The 16832-nt window shown below is 42.6% G+C and overlaps 1 protein-coding gene across 1 annotated transcript in view; it reads left to right on the top strand.

Annotated features, from left to right (window-relative positions):
- Positions 1 to 16458, top strand: part of TMEM163 (transmembrane protein 163) — a 104925-nt gene extending 88467 nt beyond the window's left edge. The window contains exons 6-8 of the mRNA XM_054177006.1: positions 10578 to 10689; positions 14631 to 14772; positions 16192 to 16458. Of these exons, the coding sequence (XP_054032981.1) occupies positions 10578 to 10689; positions 14631 to 14772; positions 16192 to 16252 (315 nt within the window). The 3' untranslated portion in view covers positions 16253 to 16458. The remainder of the gene's footprint in view (positions 1 to 10577; positions 10690 to 14630; positions 14773 to 16191) is intronic.
- Positions 16459 to 16832: the final 374 nt, after the last annotated feature.

Below are 16832 nucleotides of genomic sequence, written 5' to 3'. Positions count from 1 at the left end.
CTGTGAATCTTTATTCTTTGAGTGTCTGCTTCAGCATGACATGCCACAGTTATTATCTCAGCTTCATATCACTGTGCTCCAAGGAAATATTTTTCACTGATCAGATCTTTTTTCTCTCTCTCTCCCCTCTTTCTCCTCTTTTTCTTTGTTCCTGATACACATTCTGGAGTTGTTAGAACAAGTAGGCCAGCTGCTCTTGTTTCTGGGGTGTTTGGAATTAAGGTTTCTGATAATTTTAGCTGTTGTTCAATACACCTGACATTAAAAGCGAATCAGTGTTTGACATATTGCACATAAAATCTTCATTCTGCTTACCCTTCCACTTAATTTGAAATGATCATTTCTTGGATCATGTAATTTGAGTTTGTTTTGTTTGGGTTTTGTTTGTTTGGGTTTTTTTTCTGCAATGTTGAGTGTCAAATATAAAATAGAATCCCTTCTGGTTGGATCAGAAATGATTTACTGTAGTTTTTTCCCCCTAGCTATCAGATTCAGAATATTTCCCTTACTGCTACTCACATCATTTGTTAGCTGTTAATAAGATAATTCCCACTAGGAAAAGGAATTACCATTCCTATATTGATGTTTCAGAGAGCTAAATCCACACCCAGTGCTGACCCTGAGGATTTGGTACAAATACATTTCATTGCAGATAAGGAAGAAGACTGATCTTGAACATTGCTGATGACATCATGCTTGGGTTTCTGTAAATTTTAGTGATTTTGGTGTGTTCTGTTAATATATTGAGAAAAGACTTTAAAACTCATATTATGCATAGGTATCAAATGTGGGTTTTGTGTTTGGATTTGCCAGTGTCAGTCCTTGCTACCTCCTGCTAAAAATCCTTTTTCATTTGCCCCTTTACGTACTTCACGTCAATTACTATTTGTTCTTAGATAGTGTAAATGTAATTTTAGGGTTAATGCTGTGTTTTAGTTCTTACATACTGGCCCAAAGAATGTGAAAGCCTTTTCTTCTTTTTTTTTATTTTACTTTTTTTTAAAGAAGGCTAAAAAAGCCTAACCCAGCCACAGTGAGAATGACCATTTTATTTTCACCTGGGGTTGTAAATCAATATCCATTTGCTATTCAGTTACTGCTTGCATTTCCCTAGGTAATAGTATAACACATGTAATGTCAATGCAGTTTGGCATTTGTCCTCATTAGTATGGCAAAGGACACATTTTTGTAGGAGTAAGCAAGCATCATGCCATATTTCTGACATTTCCTGCTGAACAAAGAAGGAAAAATTCGATCAGTTTGTGCACAAAAGACGTGCAGCACATCTGATGTGGTACCTCCAATGTGCTTATAAATGAGATCACTTGAAAGATTAGGTCACAAGTATGTCCATCATATCCTATTGATTGCACTTGAAATGGGGAGCTAGGGGTGGCACAGTGTAGCTTTATGAGTTCTTATTAATTTTCTGATTTGTTTATTATGAATACATCATAAATATATCCAACAATGTCAGCAGCTGAATTATAGGTCAGTAGCAATATAGCAAATGGTGGTTGTGTTTGTATACACATAATATGCTCTTATGCATACCTCTCTATACATTCCTAATTTCATGTACATGTGTGTATATATGCACATAATATGCTCTTATGCATACTTCTCTATACATTCCTAATTTCATATATATGGGTATATATATATATGCATATTACAGAATCACAGAATGTTATGGGTTGGAAGGGATCTTGAAAGATCATCTAGTCCAACCCCCCTGTCAGAGCAGGATCACCTATACCAGATCATACAGGAACATATCCAGGTGGGTTTTGAATATCTCCAGAGAGGGAGACTCCACAACCCCCCTAGGAAGCCTGTTCCAGCATGCTTTCACCCTCACAGGGAAAAAATTTGTCCTTATGTTCACATGGAACTTTCTATGCCTCAGCTTCCACCCATTACCCCTTGTCCTGTCATTGGGCATCACCAAGTAGAGCCTGACTCCATCCTCTTGGCACTCACCCTTTACATATTTTTAACATTAATGAGGTCACTTCCTACTCTTCTCCCCTCCAAGCTAAAGAGCCCAAACTCCCTCAGTCTCTCCTCATAAAGGAGAAACTGCATTGTCTTGGTGGCTCTTCACTGGACTCTTTCAAACAGTTTCCTGTCCCTGTTGAACTGGGGGGCCTAGAACCGGACACAATATTCCAGATGCAACCTCACCAGGACAGAGCAGAGGGGGAGGAGAACCTCTCTTTACCCTTCTAATACACCCCAGAATGGCATTGGCCTTCCTGGCTACAAGACCACATTGCTGGTTCATGGTCAGCCTTCCAGTCACCAGGACCCCCAGGTCCGTTTCCCCTTCACTGCTCTCCAGCAGGTCAGTCCCCAACCTATACCAGTACATGGGGTTGTTCTTTCCCAGGTGCAAGACTCCACACTTGCCCTTAAGTAAGCAAGACCTTAAGTCAGTAAGCAGAACATGAGCCAGCATTGTGCCCAGGTGGCCAAGAAGGCCACGGGCATCCTGGCCTGTATCAGGAATAGTGTGGCCAGCAGGAGCAGAGAGGTCATTCTGCCCCTGTATTCAGCACTGGTTAGGGCACACCTTGAGTCCTGTGTCCTGTTCTGGGCCCCTCAGTTTAGGAAAGATGTTGAGTTGCTGGAATGTGTCCAGAGAAGGGCAACAAAGCTGGGGAGGGGTTTGGAGCACAGCCCTGTAAGGAGAGGCTGAGGGAGCTGGGGCTGCTTAGCCTGGAGAAGAGGAGGCTCGGGGCAGCGGGGAGACCTTCTTTCTGTCTACAACTCCCTATAGGGAGGGTGTAGCCAGGTGGGGGTTGGTCTCTTCTCCCAGGTACCAGCACCAGAACAAGAGGACACAGTCTCAAGCTGCACCAGGGGAAGTTTAGGCTCGAGATGAGGAGGAAGTTCTTCACAGAGAGAGTTGTTAGCCATTGGAATGTGCTGCCCAGGGAGGTGGTGGAGTCACCATCCCTGGAGGTGTTCAAAAAAGGATTGGACATGGCACTTGAAGCCATGGTTTAGTAGTCATGAGGTCTTGGGTGACAGGTTAGACTTGATGTCCTTTGAGGTCTTTTTGAACCTTATTGATTCCATGAACCTTATTGATTCCATTCTATGGGGAGGTGGTGGAGTCGCCATCACTGGAGGTTTTTAGGAGAAGACTTGACGGGGTACTTGGTGCTGTGGGTTAGTTGCTTGGGCGGTGTTGGATTGGTTGATGGGTTGGACGCGATGATCTTGAAGGTCTCTTCCAACCTGGTTTATTCTATGTATATGTATTCTATGTATTCTATGTATGATTCTATTTAAGGCATTTCTACACAATGTGTCCAAGGCCAATGTATAATGGGTGTGAAGCACCCCACTTAATCGTAGCTCCCAAACCCAGTGGACTTAATTACCTGTCCTCAGGCAATTTTGCACCTTGGAAGGCAATTTTGTGCCTTTGTCTTTCCCCATTCAAACCTCTGCTGATGGAGATGAGGGAAGGGGGTTTGGAGCACACCTTAACAGTCATTTAGCCTTAGGCCTTAAACAGTTAGTGTAACCCTAAAATACACATGCTTACCGCTTGGTGAGAACATTGTGGATACTTGAACTACCTGGTATGGCAGGGTAAGGAAAGACATAGCAACTGCACTCTGCTCTTTACTCATGTGCTTGGTATAAAGTCTTGTTTTCAAACTTTCCACATGGTGATAGGAAATAAAAGCTGTCAAGCTGCCATGTGGTAGGTTGTGAGAGGTGTTGCTGGTTGCAGTTCCCTACTAATTGGAGAAATGGCAGTCTCATTAGAGAGTCACAGACACCTCTTAAAATTATGGTTTATAGCTGTTTGATGCTAAATAAATGGGGGAAAGGGACACATGAGTGATGAGAGTACCAAGCAGATACTTTGCAGGAGTCCGAAGGTCACCTAAGGTAGTTCTCCAGAGTTCACAGCCTCTTGGTTCCTAGCATTGGTGTTCCTGCCCCACCATTCGGCACACCCTGTCTCTGTTCCCTGTTTCCTGAAGTAGTGTGCCATGCTGTGGAATTGCTTTATCATAGAGCTTCACCAAAGAGACAAGTTTAAACATTCATAAGATTATTTTTTACCTCTCTGTGTGTACTAATAAGAAGACTGTCTACTGCTTGAGTCAGACACTGGGCTGTTGGTTTGTTTTCCAACAGTGAAGTGCAATTAAAACTCTTGTCCCTTTTGAAGTTTGCTGACAAGAAAGACTCTCTGCCTTCCCAGAAGCTCCCTCTAGACTGATAACATAAACTATTTATTACTTGGGAGAAAATGGGATACAGATTTGGAACTATTTTTTTTTTGGTAGGGTTTGTGTTTGTTTGCTTGTTTTCTTCCCCCCTGTTGTAAAGAGAATAATGTTTGTATTAGAAACATCTCTGTTACTATCTATATAAACAGATTCCTTCAGGGATAGAGAACAGCCAATCCTTTCTGGTTAACAGTCTGCAGAGGGGCTTTTAGTGATTACACAGCCAGTGTGCCCAGATGAGTAGAAGGCAGTGGAAAGGATGTGAAGGTGGAGGTGGGGAGCAGGGTTATAGCAGGCTCTGATGGGCACTGGGGAGGTTGGTGACCAGTCACCTGAACTGAAGGAGGATCATTTGCTGGGAGCTGTGAGACAGATGGTTGTAGAGATTAATATTTGATAACACAAACTCAGCTCAGTTTGGGCTAGCTATGACATTGTTCTTGCCAACACCATCTGTAGCTTCCAGAAGTGCGCCCCTACATCCTCAGCCAAGGTGAGCAAGGCTCAGCAGAGAAGAGGTACAACACTGTGAGGTACTGGCTTCTCCAGGAAGTGACAAAGTGGCATGAAAAAGGTGGTGCCAGTAATACCTAGCTCCTTTGGGAGTGGGGAGGAGGTTCAGCCTTTGGCTGGTTCGCAGAGGAAGCTGAGAGGGCAGAATATTGTAGATAAACCTGAAGCTTTTGGGGGTGGAAGAAGCAGCTTGTTTTGGGAACACACTAGAGTGAGCTACCTCTCCTCCAGAGAGAAAGAACACACATAGATTGTAATGATAATATTTTGTGTGCTGTCACTACTGGGGAGGAACACTGAACATGCTTCTTCCTCCCATACTGCTGACTACTTTTTTACTCAACACTGTGTACTTCAGGTGAAATGAGGACATTTTCCCATCCCAGAAGTAGAAGATGTAATTAAAGGAGAGGGGCCAGAGGGGAGTTAGTAGAAATAATATATGAAATCAGGGCAAAATTTTTAGGGTTGTAATTAGCAAGATGCATTCTAGGAAATGATTAGGAGCACAAATCAGCTGAAAGTTAGTTACTAGGCTGAGAATTGGGCTAAAATATCTCCACCTAATAAGCTAAGCACTGAGGCATCCCCTGTGGCTTTTTTTTTTTTTTAGTTTCTACAATAGATTCAGAAAAAGATCAAAGCCACAACATCATCATCAAAAAAATTTTCCTTAAGCCTTGTGATTACTGCTGCTTTTGGTGAAATCCTTGAAAGTGGAGACAGAACTGTTGTCACATTTTTGAGGGCTCCTTAGCTACGTTATGGGGGGCTACGTGTTTGGATGAAGTGGAGGAAAGCTGCCTGCTGGCTTCTATGATTCCTTTCCAAGGACTATAAAAAGAGCATCCTAGGAAAGCTTTCTTTTGGGAAACTGTCCCAGCATAAAATCTTGAATAAAATCAATCTTAAACAGGGAGATTGTAGCTACTAGAGTGCTGTGTAATGAGATGGTAGTCCAGGATGGGCATTTGGCTTTATGTACAGTGCTGTTTTATACATGGATCCATCTAATAAGATATATGTGTCCTTTAATTAAGGTCTCATGTATGGTGTACTAGTAATGAGGGAATGGGATGAAAAGGGAAAGGAAAGAGCTTTATTTACCACATTGAGAAGCCTTTATCGTATGGAAATGATCAGAATTTAAATTTTTATCATCTGTCACAATTTGCTGCTGCTTTAATTAAAATAACACCAAGGATGTACACAGTGAGTCTGGCTAGATGTGCTTGGTGCTCCTAATGACTGTCAGATGGGAAGGCAAGGGGTACTGAGAGGGCAGGGCTGCGGGAAGATCCGGAGGGAGATGGTGCCAGATGGCCAGGCTTATTTTATTAATTTAGATCACCATCATGGCTTCTCTTTTCTTCATTTCTCCAAAGGATGAGTTAGTTTAATGGGAATCGTTTCACAGCCCCAGTATGACGTGTTTAACTCTTCGGAGCCCATAGCGCTGCAGCAAAGCGTGTGTCAGATGTCGGCTAGCCACCTCGGCCAGGCCTGAGCTCCAGCCCAGCAGCTTAGCCCACAACATCCCTCCCTCGGGTCGTTTGTTGAATCTTTCTTAGCAGACACTTCCTACCATGATGTCTTGGCTCGTGGCATACCAGTGCAGCAAGCTGCTACCTAAACTGGTTCCAGATTCACTGCAGCAAAATAATCTCCGATGCAGTACTTTGAGCTGCGTGTCTCCTGACCGGGCCTGTCTGTGCAGCTTGGCTTCACCATGTATTTTGGGCTGTTCTCATTAGTAGCTAGTAAGCTCACTCTGCTTGCAGCTCTTGAGTGCCTGGGTGTCCAGAAAGCATTGCAAAGTACCGAGGAAAATGAATGGAAAAGATTTTTTCCTCTGGTTTTGTCTTCGGGCCGCCTGGGCTCCCTTACTGAGGTGTCTGCTGCCTCCACGTGGCTGCTGTGAAAAGCTGCACACCAGTGGAGGGAGTGATTTCAGGGATTATTAATATTTAGGGGTTTGGAGATATAAAAAAGGAATATTGACTTCTGCACAGTCTAATGCAAGAAACTGCTGAGACACTGACATCAGCAGAAGGGCCTTTTTTTGTAACTTCTTCCCTTTCTGGGTCTACTGTGATGATAAAGCTTGGATTTATCAGTTCTTCAGCATCATCAGTGGTTATTGGATTAGTATTAGCAATAAAATGAGCTTGCCTTCTGTGATTCAGAGAAAAAAAAAAAGCCCTCCAAACTTGTGAAGAATTTTTATGTCCTGAATCCTCTTTAAAAAACCTGTCCATTAATTCACTTTATGAGTTGATGCAACAAATCAGAATAGAATAGAATAGAATAGAATAGAATAGAATAGAATAGAATAGAATAGCATAGCATTATCCAGGTTGGAAGAGACCTTTGAGATCATTGAGTCCAACCTATCATCCAACACTATCTAATCAACTAAACCATGGCACCAAGCACCCCATCCAGTCTCTTCCTAAACACCTCCAGTGATAGTGACTCCACCACCACCCTGGGCAGCCCATTCCAATGGCCAATCACTCTTTCTATGAAGAACTTCTTCCTAACATCCAGCCTAAACATCCCTTGGCACAGCTTGAGACTATGTCCTAAAGTAGGCATTAAAACTCTTAAGCAGCAATAGTATAGTTTTCATCAGAAAGGCTCCTCAGGAACCTTTTCTGGCTTTGCAGCAAACTGAACCCCTGGTTTGGAATTTCAGGTTCTTCTGTTGGCTACCCAGCATCAGACCAGACAAGACATCATTCTTTTCTGATCATAATACAAACACTCCTTTCATGGTGTAGTATCTATGTGGAGACTTCTCTGACGTGAGAAGTGCTTCACAACCACTCCCATGAAAAAAACAGTGTGGTTTGTTTTTATTTTCTGGAAACCACTGACTTTCAGAGGATGCTGAAAAATTTACTTATTGAAGTTCTTCTTGGATTCCAGTAGAGCGGCTAGAATAATTCTGACCACAACTGTGTAGCCAGAATACATGGCAAGAGCGTTTCCATGCACTGTGATTGTAGTGAAACACACAGGAGAAAAGCCTGATTTCACACTAAAAATCTGTGGTATGTGCCATGCTAAGGAGAAACCAAACCAGTTAGACATGGTGTGTGATGCAGAGGATGAGACTTTGCGCTGTAACACGGGGAATAAGCCATAACACTTTCACGACTCTGAATGAATATTTGGACTTTTGGACATCTGTATTAATGATCTGCAAAATCTCTTGTACTGGGATTCATGTGTTTTATGTGACTTTGTAGTTGTTTGCAAGTCCTGCCCAGAGAATTTCATAGTTGTAGGAAAATTACATTTTGTGAGCCCAAGGCTGACAGTAAAACAACTTTTGATAGGAAAGTAATTTATGGTGTGACCTGCACTGGTTCTGCAACCTCTGGTTCTGTGCTAATGATAAAGCAGTAGTAAGACAAGGACAAGAGGCAGGGATTCTGGGAGTGTTTGGAGAGCCTATGGGGTGATGAAATGAGTGACCTCACATAGTCAAGCACTGGCAAGTGAGATGCAAGAGCAGCAGAGCATTGAACTGGTGATTACTCCAGTGAGCATGCATCCAACACACATTGCCTGTGACAAGCTGGGGCTAGCTACTGGCCTGTGCACAGCTGAGAGTGTGTCAAGTCTGCACACCCTTTTGCTTTGCTCTCTTCATCTGCTCCTAGTGCACCATTTAATGAGTGAGGAGCCTTCATGCTCTTGAGGGCATCACAAGCAGGTTTGCTTGCTGTCCTTAATGCCACAGGTGTGTAAAGTGAAAAACAAACTCACACACCTGTGGGAAGCTCACACTCTATGATGTTGTGGAAATGGCGCTCAGCTGCTAACTGGGCAGGTTGGGACAGACGACTAGGTTGGTGGAGCATGTCATTCTGCTTCAGATTACTCTGAGATCTTACACCTATGCTGTATATTAAATAGTATGTAAAATACATAATAAAATAATAGATTAACATCTCTAGACTAATCAGAATTTCTCAGGCTATCAAAAGTAACTCTTTGGACATGGTCATTCGTCATTGGAATGAGCTGCCCAGGGAGGTGGTGGAGTCGCCGTCCCTGGAGGTGTTCAAGGGGAGATTGGACATGGCACTTGGTGCCATGGTCTAGTTGTGAGGTCTGTTGGGACAGGTTGGACTTGATGATCCTTGGGGTCTCTTCCAACCTTAGTTATACTGTGATACTGTGGTCAAGTTATGGTTTTGAGAACATTTAGAGACAGGAATTTGGCAAGGAGCTCAAGTTTCAAGCGTTCTTAGCAAAGCTTATCCAAGCTTTTGGAACTTTGCTGTCATCTCAGATCTTTGGAAAGCTCCCTTGCTAGGCTGACAGCAAGCAAATATTCCAAGTCCTTCCTTAGTCATTCCCTAGCACTTGAAAATTGCCTGGGTATTTTTCTGTCATTTTGTTAAATAATTTTGCAAATGCTGTTTATCCTACCCTTACCCAGTGCTTGAGGCCTGTGTTCTCCTTGCTTCTATTTCACTCTCTCTCAGTGCTTTATGCCTCAATATCCAATATTGTACCAGGATGAGAGAGAATGAGCTCATGAGGGAGAGTGGATGAAGCAGACTTTGAAAATAATATGACATTACCAAAAAGTGTATAAAAATCTATTTAGGGATGCAAGTACATTATACCAGTAATCTAATTCTCAGTATCTTGCTAAGCAGCTTTTAAAACATTTATTTTATTTCTTTGGGTTTTGAATTGCTGCTAAAATAATGAAAATGGATGGAGTGGGTGATGAATCACCACAGAAATGTTTACTATCAAGGGGAACTGAGTGTTCTGATCAGTAATAGGGTCCCAGTGGCACTGGCCCACTTAGACCTGCAGATAAAAAAGAAGTAAAAAAATTTCTTACTATTTCCTTTATTTGTATTGATACTGCAACAGCATAAATTAGTGCTTGTGTTATGAGTAACAGATTCATTTATGCCAAAGCTCCGTGGTTAGAACGCAGGCAAGCGTGCGAAGAGCTCACCTAAGTTTTTCTGCATAGCCCACCAGCTGGTGTGCCTCTGCACCAGGACTCCCTTTAGGCACTCTCTTGCAATGCCAGTTTTTCTGTCATTCTCCCACCCTGCCCAAAGACAACATAGTCAGTAGAGAGAGGTCAGTGCCTCCAGATGACCTTTTGGAATATGTGTGTCCAGTTATTTTTACTTGCCCTATGTAGACAGGCAGCTTTCTGTTGAGGGAGCTTAGGGAGCCTATGTTAGACATTCAAATTAAGCAATGTGGATATTTCTGTAGCTGTGAAATGAAAGCCCATGGAAAGTTTGTTTTCTAAGGAAGAGCTAAACTTGACTTTGCCCATCAGTATAAAGACTCTAACGTGTAGCTTAGACAAGACTTAACCTTAGAAGAAGGCAAATACACAAAATCAAACCAAGCACAGAATAAGAAACTGTTTTAAATGGTTATTTCTCACACCAGAAAGCAACAGAGGTCTGGTAAGTGGGATTCTACTCTCAAGTATTTATCCTGCATGTGAGGGCTTCATTACTTACTAGGCAGTCTGCAGTCAGCCCTGCAGGTATATAACCTCTTGAATTTGAGGAGTTTGGGTCAATTCAAAATCTGTTGCTTGGAGCTGTGGTTCATTATGTTTGAAAATGCAGTCACAGACTGCAGTATGAGCAAAACAAACACTGGCTGTTGTGAAAGTCAACTCAGGAGAGCTTTTTCTTAAGCTGTTTACTTCAGTGGCACAAATAATTGCACAATAACTGGTATTACTTGTCATTTAATGTATGGGGCATGACATTTAATGTCTGGCATCTTCTCTTTCAGGATGATTTTCTCTATAGTGTCTCCGTTCTAAGTGGAATCCTTTGCACTGCCTTGGCAGTAATCAAATTTATGCTGGGAAAGGTCCTTACAAGCAGAGCGCTGATAACCGACGGTGAGTGGCAAGTTGATCCTTCTGCATTTACAGATTCTTCCAGGGAATGCTGCAGACAGAGGATATGAGTGACCCCCACAAAAGGGCAACTGTTGGGAGCACTGATGGAAGAAGACCACCAAGAAAGGCAAAAAGCCCCAAACCCTGAAGAGTCTGTGGTACCCCTAGCCTCTTGCATAGGTACCTCAGTTGAAATGTGTATGTCAGGTGGAAGTCATTTAGTGTGTGGCTAGTAAGCAGAAAGAGAGAGTTAAGAGCTAGAGCATGTAACGAATCAGGTGTGTATTAGAGGTTAGACTACAGAGGATGGGAGGATATGACACCAATTATATAGCTTTGGTTAAGTCACATCTTTCCTCACTGGCTGTGCCTGGTAAAACATTTCATCCCTACAATTAAACACAGCAAGTCTGTTGCAGAAAATGCCTCCCTACCTTGAGCAAATCATAACCATCATTCATCCCTGTGGATATCATTTGCCACCATAGTGCTTTTGCTGTTGCTCAGTAGAGCTGGTGGAGCATCACACGATTAAACCCAAATCTTCACCTGCTTACTGCCTTGCACTCCCCTGTCCCTGTCCAGGGCTTGCCACAAGGTGAATCTTGTCCACTATATCCTTAGAAGAGCTCACTGCCAGTACTCTTGGCTCAGGTGTGTTGACTGTTGCTGGTTTTAAAGGCGTGTTTGAAAAGTCGGTCTAGATGTTCCTCTGATTGGCAAGGCTCGACCTTGTGAAGCTTCAGGAAGCCATGGGCATCTGCTCTGCAAACAAGTGAGGCCTCATTGGTGGTGATTTCACAGCACCCTACAAATTTAATCCAGTTTTTATCTGCAAGCACAGGACCATTTGAAATGCTCTGTAAACACAGACGGTGGGGTGTTAATGATTCATGGATTGCAGAACATAAATTATTTCACTCCACCAAGGATTTCACTTTAAGGAAATTCAATTTTCAGCTTACTCCAGGGACACATACAATTGCTTTATTTTAAGTAGTCTAAATATACTCTTTTTTTTTTTTTCCCTGTGATGTGTGAGAACATATACTATGAGTATTTATATTTTATATCACTTAGATAAATACTTTATGATTATTTATATTGTAAATACAAAATAAGCAAAAAAAAGGAATCAGAACTGCAGTGCAGGGCTTACAGCTGAGCTACTGCCTGCCTGCATTCCTGACTCTTTCCCAACAGACCATGCTGTTCAGTGATACTGCTCTTTACTATGGACTCTGCCACCCTAGACTTAATGAAACAAAAAGACCTCCAGCTTGCACAAAGGATTCTAGGAAAGATCCTGGGACTCACAGCCCAGTGAGCAGAATTCTCCCCGGGCAGGCAAATGATTTAGCCTCTCTCCAAAAAGTGTAGCTTGTTTTTGAAACAGAGCAGGTTTTTCAGACAAAATATTAGCTGAAAAATTAATGAATAACTCATCTCTGAACTGGTCCTGTATGATAGGGAAATCACTTCCCCCATAATTACATTGCCATGCTAATTATATTGCTTCTGAGCTAGAGATTGCTCATTGTTTGATTAAAAGAATTAGGGAATAAAGTATACAATTACCTCAGTCTGGTTTTTATCTCCCTTTTTTGCCCTTTCAGAAATACTTCAGAAAATGTAGGTGGCTGATCTTACCATGTGTGGTTAAATATCTTCTTTCACAAGATATATTTACATATATCCTTGATTTGTTAACAATTGGGAGGAGACAATGTGATTCAGCAGCTGAGACAGATTTAGCACTCCCTTGCATATCTGTTTTTAGTGTTTTCTGTTTCCTGCTAATTTCCCTCCTGTGATCACTGGCAGTAGACCAAGAGCTTTGAGTAACAAGAGCATACATTTTTCTTACTGAAAAATAGGTTTATTTTCAAAACAAGAAGTTCTCTCTCACACATGTCAGTGCCTATTAATATTTTTTTGTTAAAAATAAGGAGTTTGTCTTAGATTAGTGCTTAACAATAATATCTCTTCAATTTGTTCATAGCAGAAGCTCATGGCCTTTTGGAAAACAAAATCAGCCATTTCCTATCTGGATTTCTGTTACATCTCCAAGTACAAATGCAGACAGTCAGGTGATGCCAGCCAACTTCACTGTAGGTTTTTAGATACCTGTTTCCTCCCCAGATTTAGTCACCTGGTTTTTTTCCTGTGCTAAACTTATGCACAGAACATGGTGTTAGGATTAATACTTGCACCCTTTACACGATTTCCTGCCACACCAGCCAAAAAAGGTTGGATGCAATGATAGTCAGGAAGAGAAAACAATTTCCTTTGTAAGCAGCTTTTAGATCATTTGGAACCATCAGCCAAGAATACCAGGAATTATTCCTGTATGATTTCCCTGATGCATTCAGTGGTGTATGCAGCTCTAGGATATAGTATGAAGAGGTATATATATTAATAATACATGGAATGGGGCAAAAATACTTAAAGAGAAGGTCTTTGAAACCTTCCTGTGCAAAACCATTTTCTTTTTCATGAACTCCTTGGGTATATTGGACTCCAGTTTGTTCCTTTCCAGAGAAAGGTACTCCAGTACTTTATGAAGTGGCCTTTGAAGTTCTAACAGGGTACTTGCACGTGGAGCAGGAGAACATACATCATGAGGAGGTTCTTTGGAAGAAAGGGCTAGGGCAGTCAATACTCCCTATTTACAGCTCAAAGACACTTTGTTCATGACAATAAGCTACAAGAGAGATAAGGATCTGACTGCAGCAGGTTCAGTATTTGAACAAATATTGCCTTTTTTGGAAAATGATCAGAGGTGAAGGCTGTAAGAGGCAAGGAGCAGCTAGAACTGGAATCTAAAACTCAACAGAGGAGGAAAAAAAATCAGGACTGACCAAATCAAGTCACACAGTACAGAGAAATTAATGTGCAGTTATATATAGTAGCCAGGACAAATGACAGTTGTTAAACCCTTGTCAGACACCAGCTACTCTGTGTTTGATTTGCTGAAATGAAGTGCAGCAAAGACCTCTGGCTAACTGTGGGTGAATGGTACTGCCTTGTCCTTAATGTGTGCAAGAGCACGTAAGTGCCACTGTGTGCCCTCTCTCAAGGGTCTGTACTCCTCTCTGGTGGCACTGGTGTAGTAACACCTTGTCTCTGCGGAAAGGGAACTGGGGGTGCTGGTAGATGATAGGCTGGACATGAGCCTGCAGTGTGCCCAGGCAGCCAAGAGGGCCAATGGCATCCTGGCCTGTATCAGGAATAGTGTGGCCAGCAGGAGCAGGGAAGTCATTCTGCCTTTACACTGCACTGCACTGGATAGGCCACACATGGAGTATTGTGTCCAGTTCTGGGCCCCTTAGTTTAGGAAAGATGTTGACTTACTGGAACGTGTCCAGAAAAGGGCAAGAAAGTTGGTGAGGAGTTTGGAGCACAGCCCTATGAGGAGAGGCTGAGGGAGCTGGGGTTGCTTAGCCTGGAGAAGAGGAGACTCAGGGGAAACCTTATTGCCCTCTACAGCTCCCTGAAGGGAGGTTGTAGCCAGGTGGGGGTTGTCTCTTCTTCTAGGCAACCAGCACCAGAACAAGAGGACACAGTCTCAAGCTGCACCAGGGGAGGCTTAGGCTGGATGTCAGGAAGAAATTCTTCACAGAGAGAGTGATTGCCCATTGGAATGTGCTGCCCAGGGAGGTGGTGGAGTCACCATCATTGGAGGTGTTTAGGAGGAGACTTGATGGGGTGCTTGGTTGCATGGCTTAGTTGACTAGATGATGTTGGATGATGGGTTTGACATGATGATCTTGAAGGTCTCTTCCAACCTGTTCTGTTCTGTTCTGTTCTGTTCTGTTCTATTCTATTCTATTCTATTCTATTCTATTCTATTCTATTCTCTCCTTGCAGGTGCGATAGCTAAAGCAAATTCCTTGTGATCTGGTTCTTTCTTCAGTTATTTTTTTTCTCCTCCCTTCTAGGCTTCAACTCTCTTGTAGGTGGAATAATGGGATTTTCCATCCTTCTCAGCGCAGAAGTTTTTAAACACAATTCTTCTGTCTGGTATCTGGATGGCAGTATAGGAGTTTTAATTGGACTTACAATATTTGCCTATGGAGTCAAGTGAGTATCTCCTGCTAGCAGGTATTTCAGCCTGTACAGCAGATGGGCTGTCTGTTTAATGTAATAAGCCATAGCTCTTAAAGGATTATATAACTCCAGCAAAATCAGTCAATTGAATTTATTAGACTAGATGCCAGTAGTGAAGCAGAGTGTGTGGAAAGGGATAAGAGATTGTGTCTCTCACATCAGTTTGACTTAAAAAGAAATTGGAATGATTTTTAGAAGACTTTTTTGAAATAAAAGCCTCGACACGTTTGAAACATTAGCCATAAATCTTAGGTAAAAATCAGTCTGTGCTGCTGTTACGGCACATTGCTAAGCACTTGTTTTGTTTTGGTTTTAATCTCAAGGAAATACAGGTTAAAGGTAGGGTGCCCAGTGAGTTCCATCCTAGTCCTACCCTGTAGCAGCTTCCCAAATGTGAAGGCCTAGCCAGTTGTGTTTCACATGTTGTTTCTGTTGAATTTTAAGATGTTTTCTTGAGTCACAGCACCAGAAATGGAATAAAATCAAATGAAGTGCTTCATTGCAGCTTCATTGCAGCTTCATTGCTGCCATGATTCCCCTTGGCTGCATGAAATCCAAGAGGTTTGTCTTTTCTTCCACTTTCTACTCTGAGAAAGGAGGAGGTACAGCATCTTAATTAATTGGAATCATGCCTGTTGAGAAGCAGAGCTTGGCCAGGCTGCAGTAAGCCATCATCTGGAAGCTGTGTGGTGGTTTTTTTTCCTAAGTGTGGAAAATCAAATGAACATTTTAATGAGGAATACCATTCTTGGAAAAAATTACTGTAATCACTATTTCCATTGTAATACCAGCTGCCTTGGAAAACTGCAGAGGGAAATCCATACCAAAACATGTATTTAAACATACCAAACGCATTGGAAACCTTCTGTAGAGCCACGAAAGTCATGCTGCCTACCTGCCACCAGCCTGCTTGGCAGTGCACGCAGCCATTGTGTCACCAGGATGCAGTGAAGGCTAAAACTAAACTCTGTTCTGGCAGCTACCAGCTTTTACAGATTGTGAAGCTGCTGCAGTTCTCCTCTACTATTAGATACCTCCTTCCAGCAACAGTGTGGTGTGAATCAGACTACTACAACAGTCCCCTGCCCACTAATCCCTCTGTGGCTTTTCCAGCCAAGAGAGGCTGCTGTTGTGCATTTGAATTTCTCAATGCAGCCTCCCTGATCCAGGCTTCCTAGAGGAGAAGCATCATTCCACGCTGCTCTGCCCTGCCTTTTGGGCACAGTTATTTGTGGGGCAGAGTTAATTCCAATCAGGAGAAGGCAAGATAAGGCTGTTCCTATATGTGACTTGGTTTTTATTTCTAAAATCAACCAATGTTTGTGAGTAAACAGAAGATCCCAGGGCTCCCCCTGTGTCTCTGCATCCACAACGCTGTGCTCTCCTCTGCAGGTTGCTCATCGACATGGTCCCCCGCGTACGGCAAACGCGCCACTACGAAATGTTTGAGTGAAGACCACAGCCTCTCCTCTGTCAGGACTGTAAAACTACAGCATCCTATGTCTTGGCAAGTGGTGCCAATGGTATTTTACTAAATATGCAGTTTGTTTCCCGTGGTCTGTTTTTGTTGCAGTTTGTTTCAATGGGAAATCTCTCTGTAAAGCTGGCATATGTGCACACTGCTTGCAGTTCTGCCAAACAGCAGCATTTCTTTCCTTTTTTTTTTGGTTTGTTTTCTTTTAGTTTGCTATTGATTCCTGTGACAATAGAGAACATGCAGTTTGCAGTCTTAACCCAACTGCCATGTTGTATATTCCAGAGTGAAAGTGTTCTTAATGGTGTGATAAGCCTGTGGGTAAAGAAGTGCCAGTTTCAGAGCTTGGGGTTTTTTTGTTGTTATTTTATTTCCCCCTGGCCTCTGTTTTCCCAAACACGAGCTGTAACACAAGTACACTCCTTGCTACACCTCTTTGGCTAATAGAGTATCCCATGTAGAGTCCAGACACCAAGAGCTATGTTCCTTAAAACACTTGGGTAGCTACTTCCTCCCCTCCATTCAAACAGACAGGCAGGAAGAGCAGGTACAAACCTTT

This window comes from Dryobates pubescens, chromosome 2 (genome assembly GCF_014839835.1).
Source record: "Dryobates pubescens isolate bDryPub1 chromosome 2, bDryPub1.pri, whole genome shotgun sequence".
NCBI lineage: Eukaryota > Metazoa > Chordata > Aves > Piciformes > Picidae > Dryobates > Dryobates pubescens.
The sequence above is the reverse complement of the archived record's forward strand: the minus strand, read 5'-3'. Positions and strand labels throughout refer to the sequence as shown.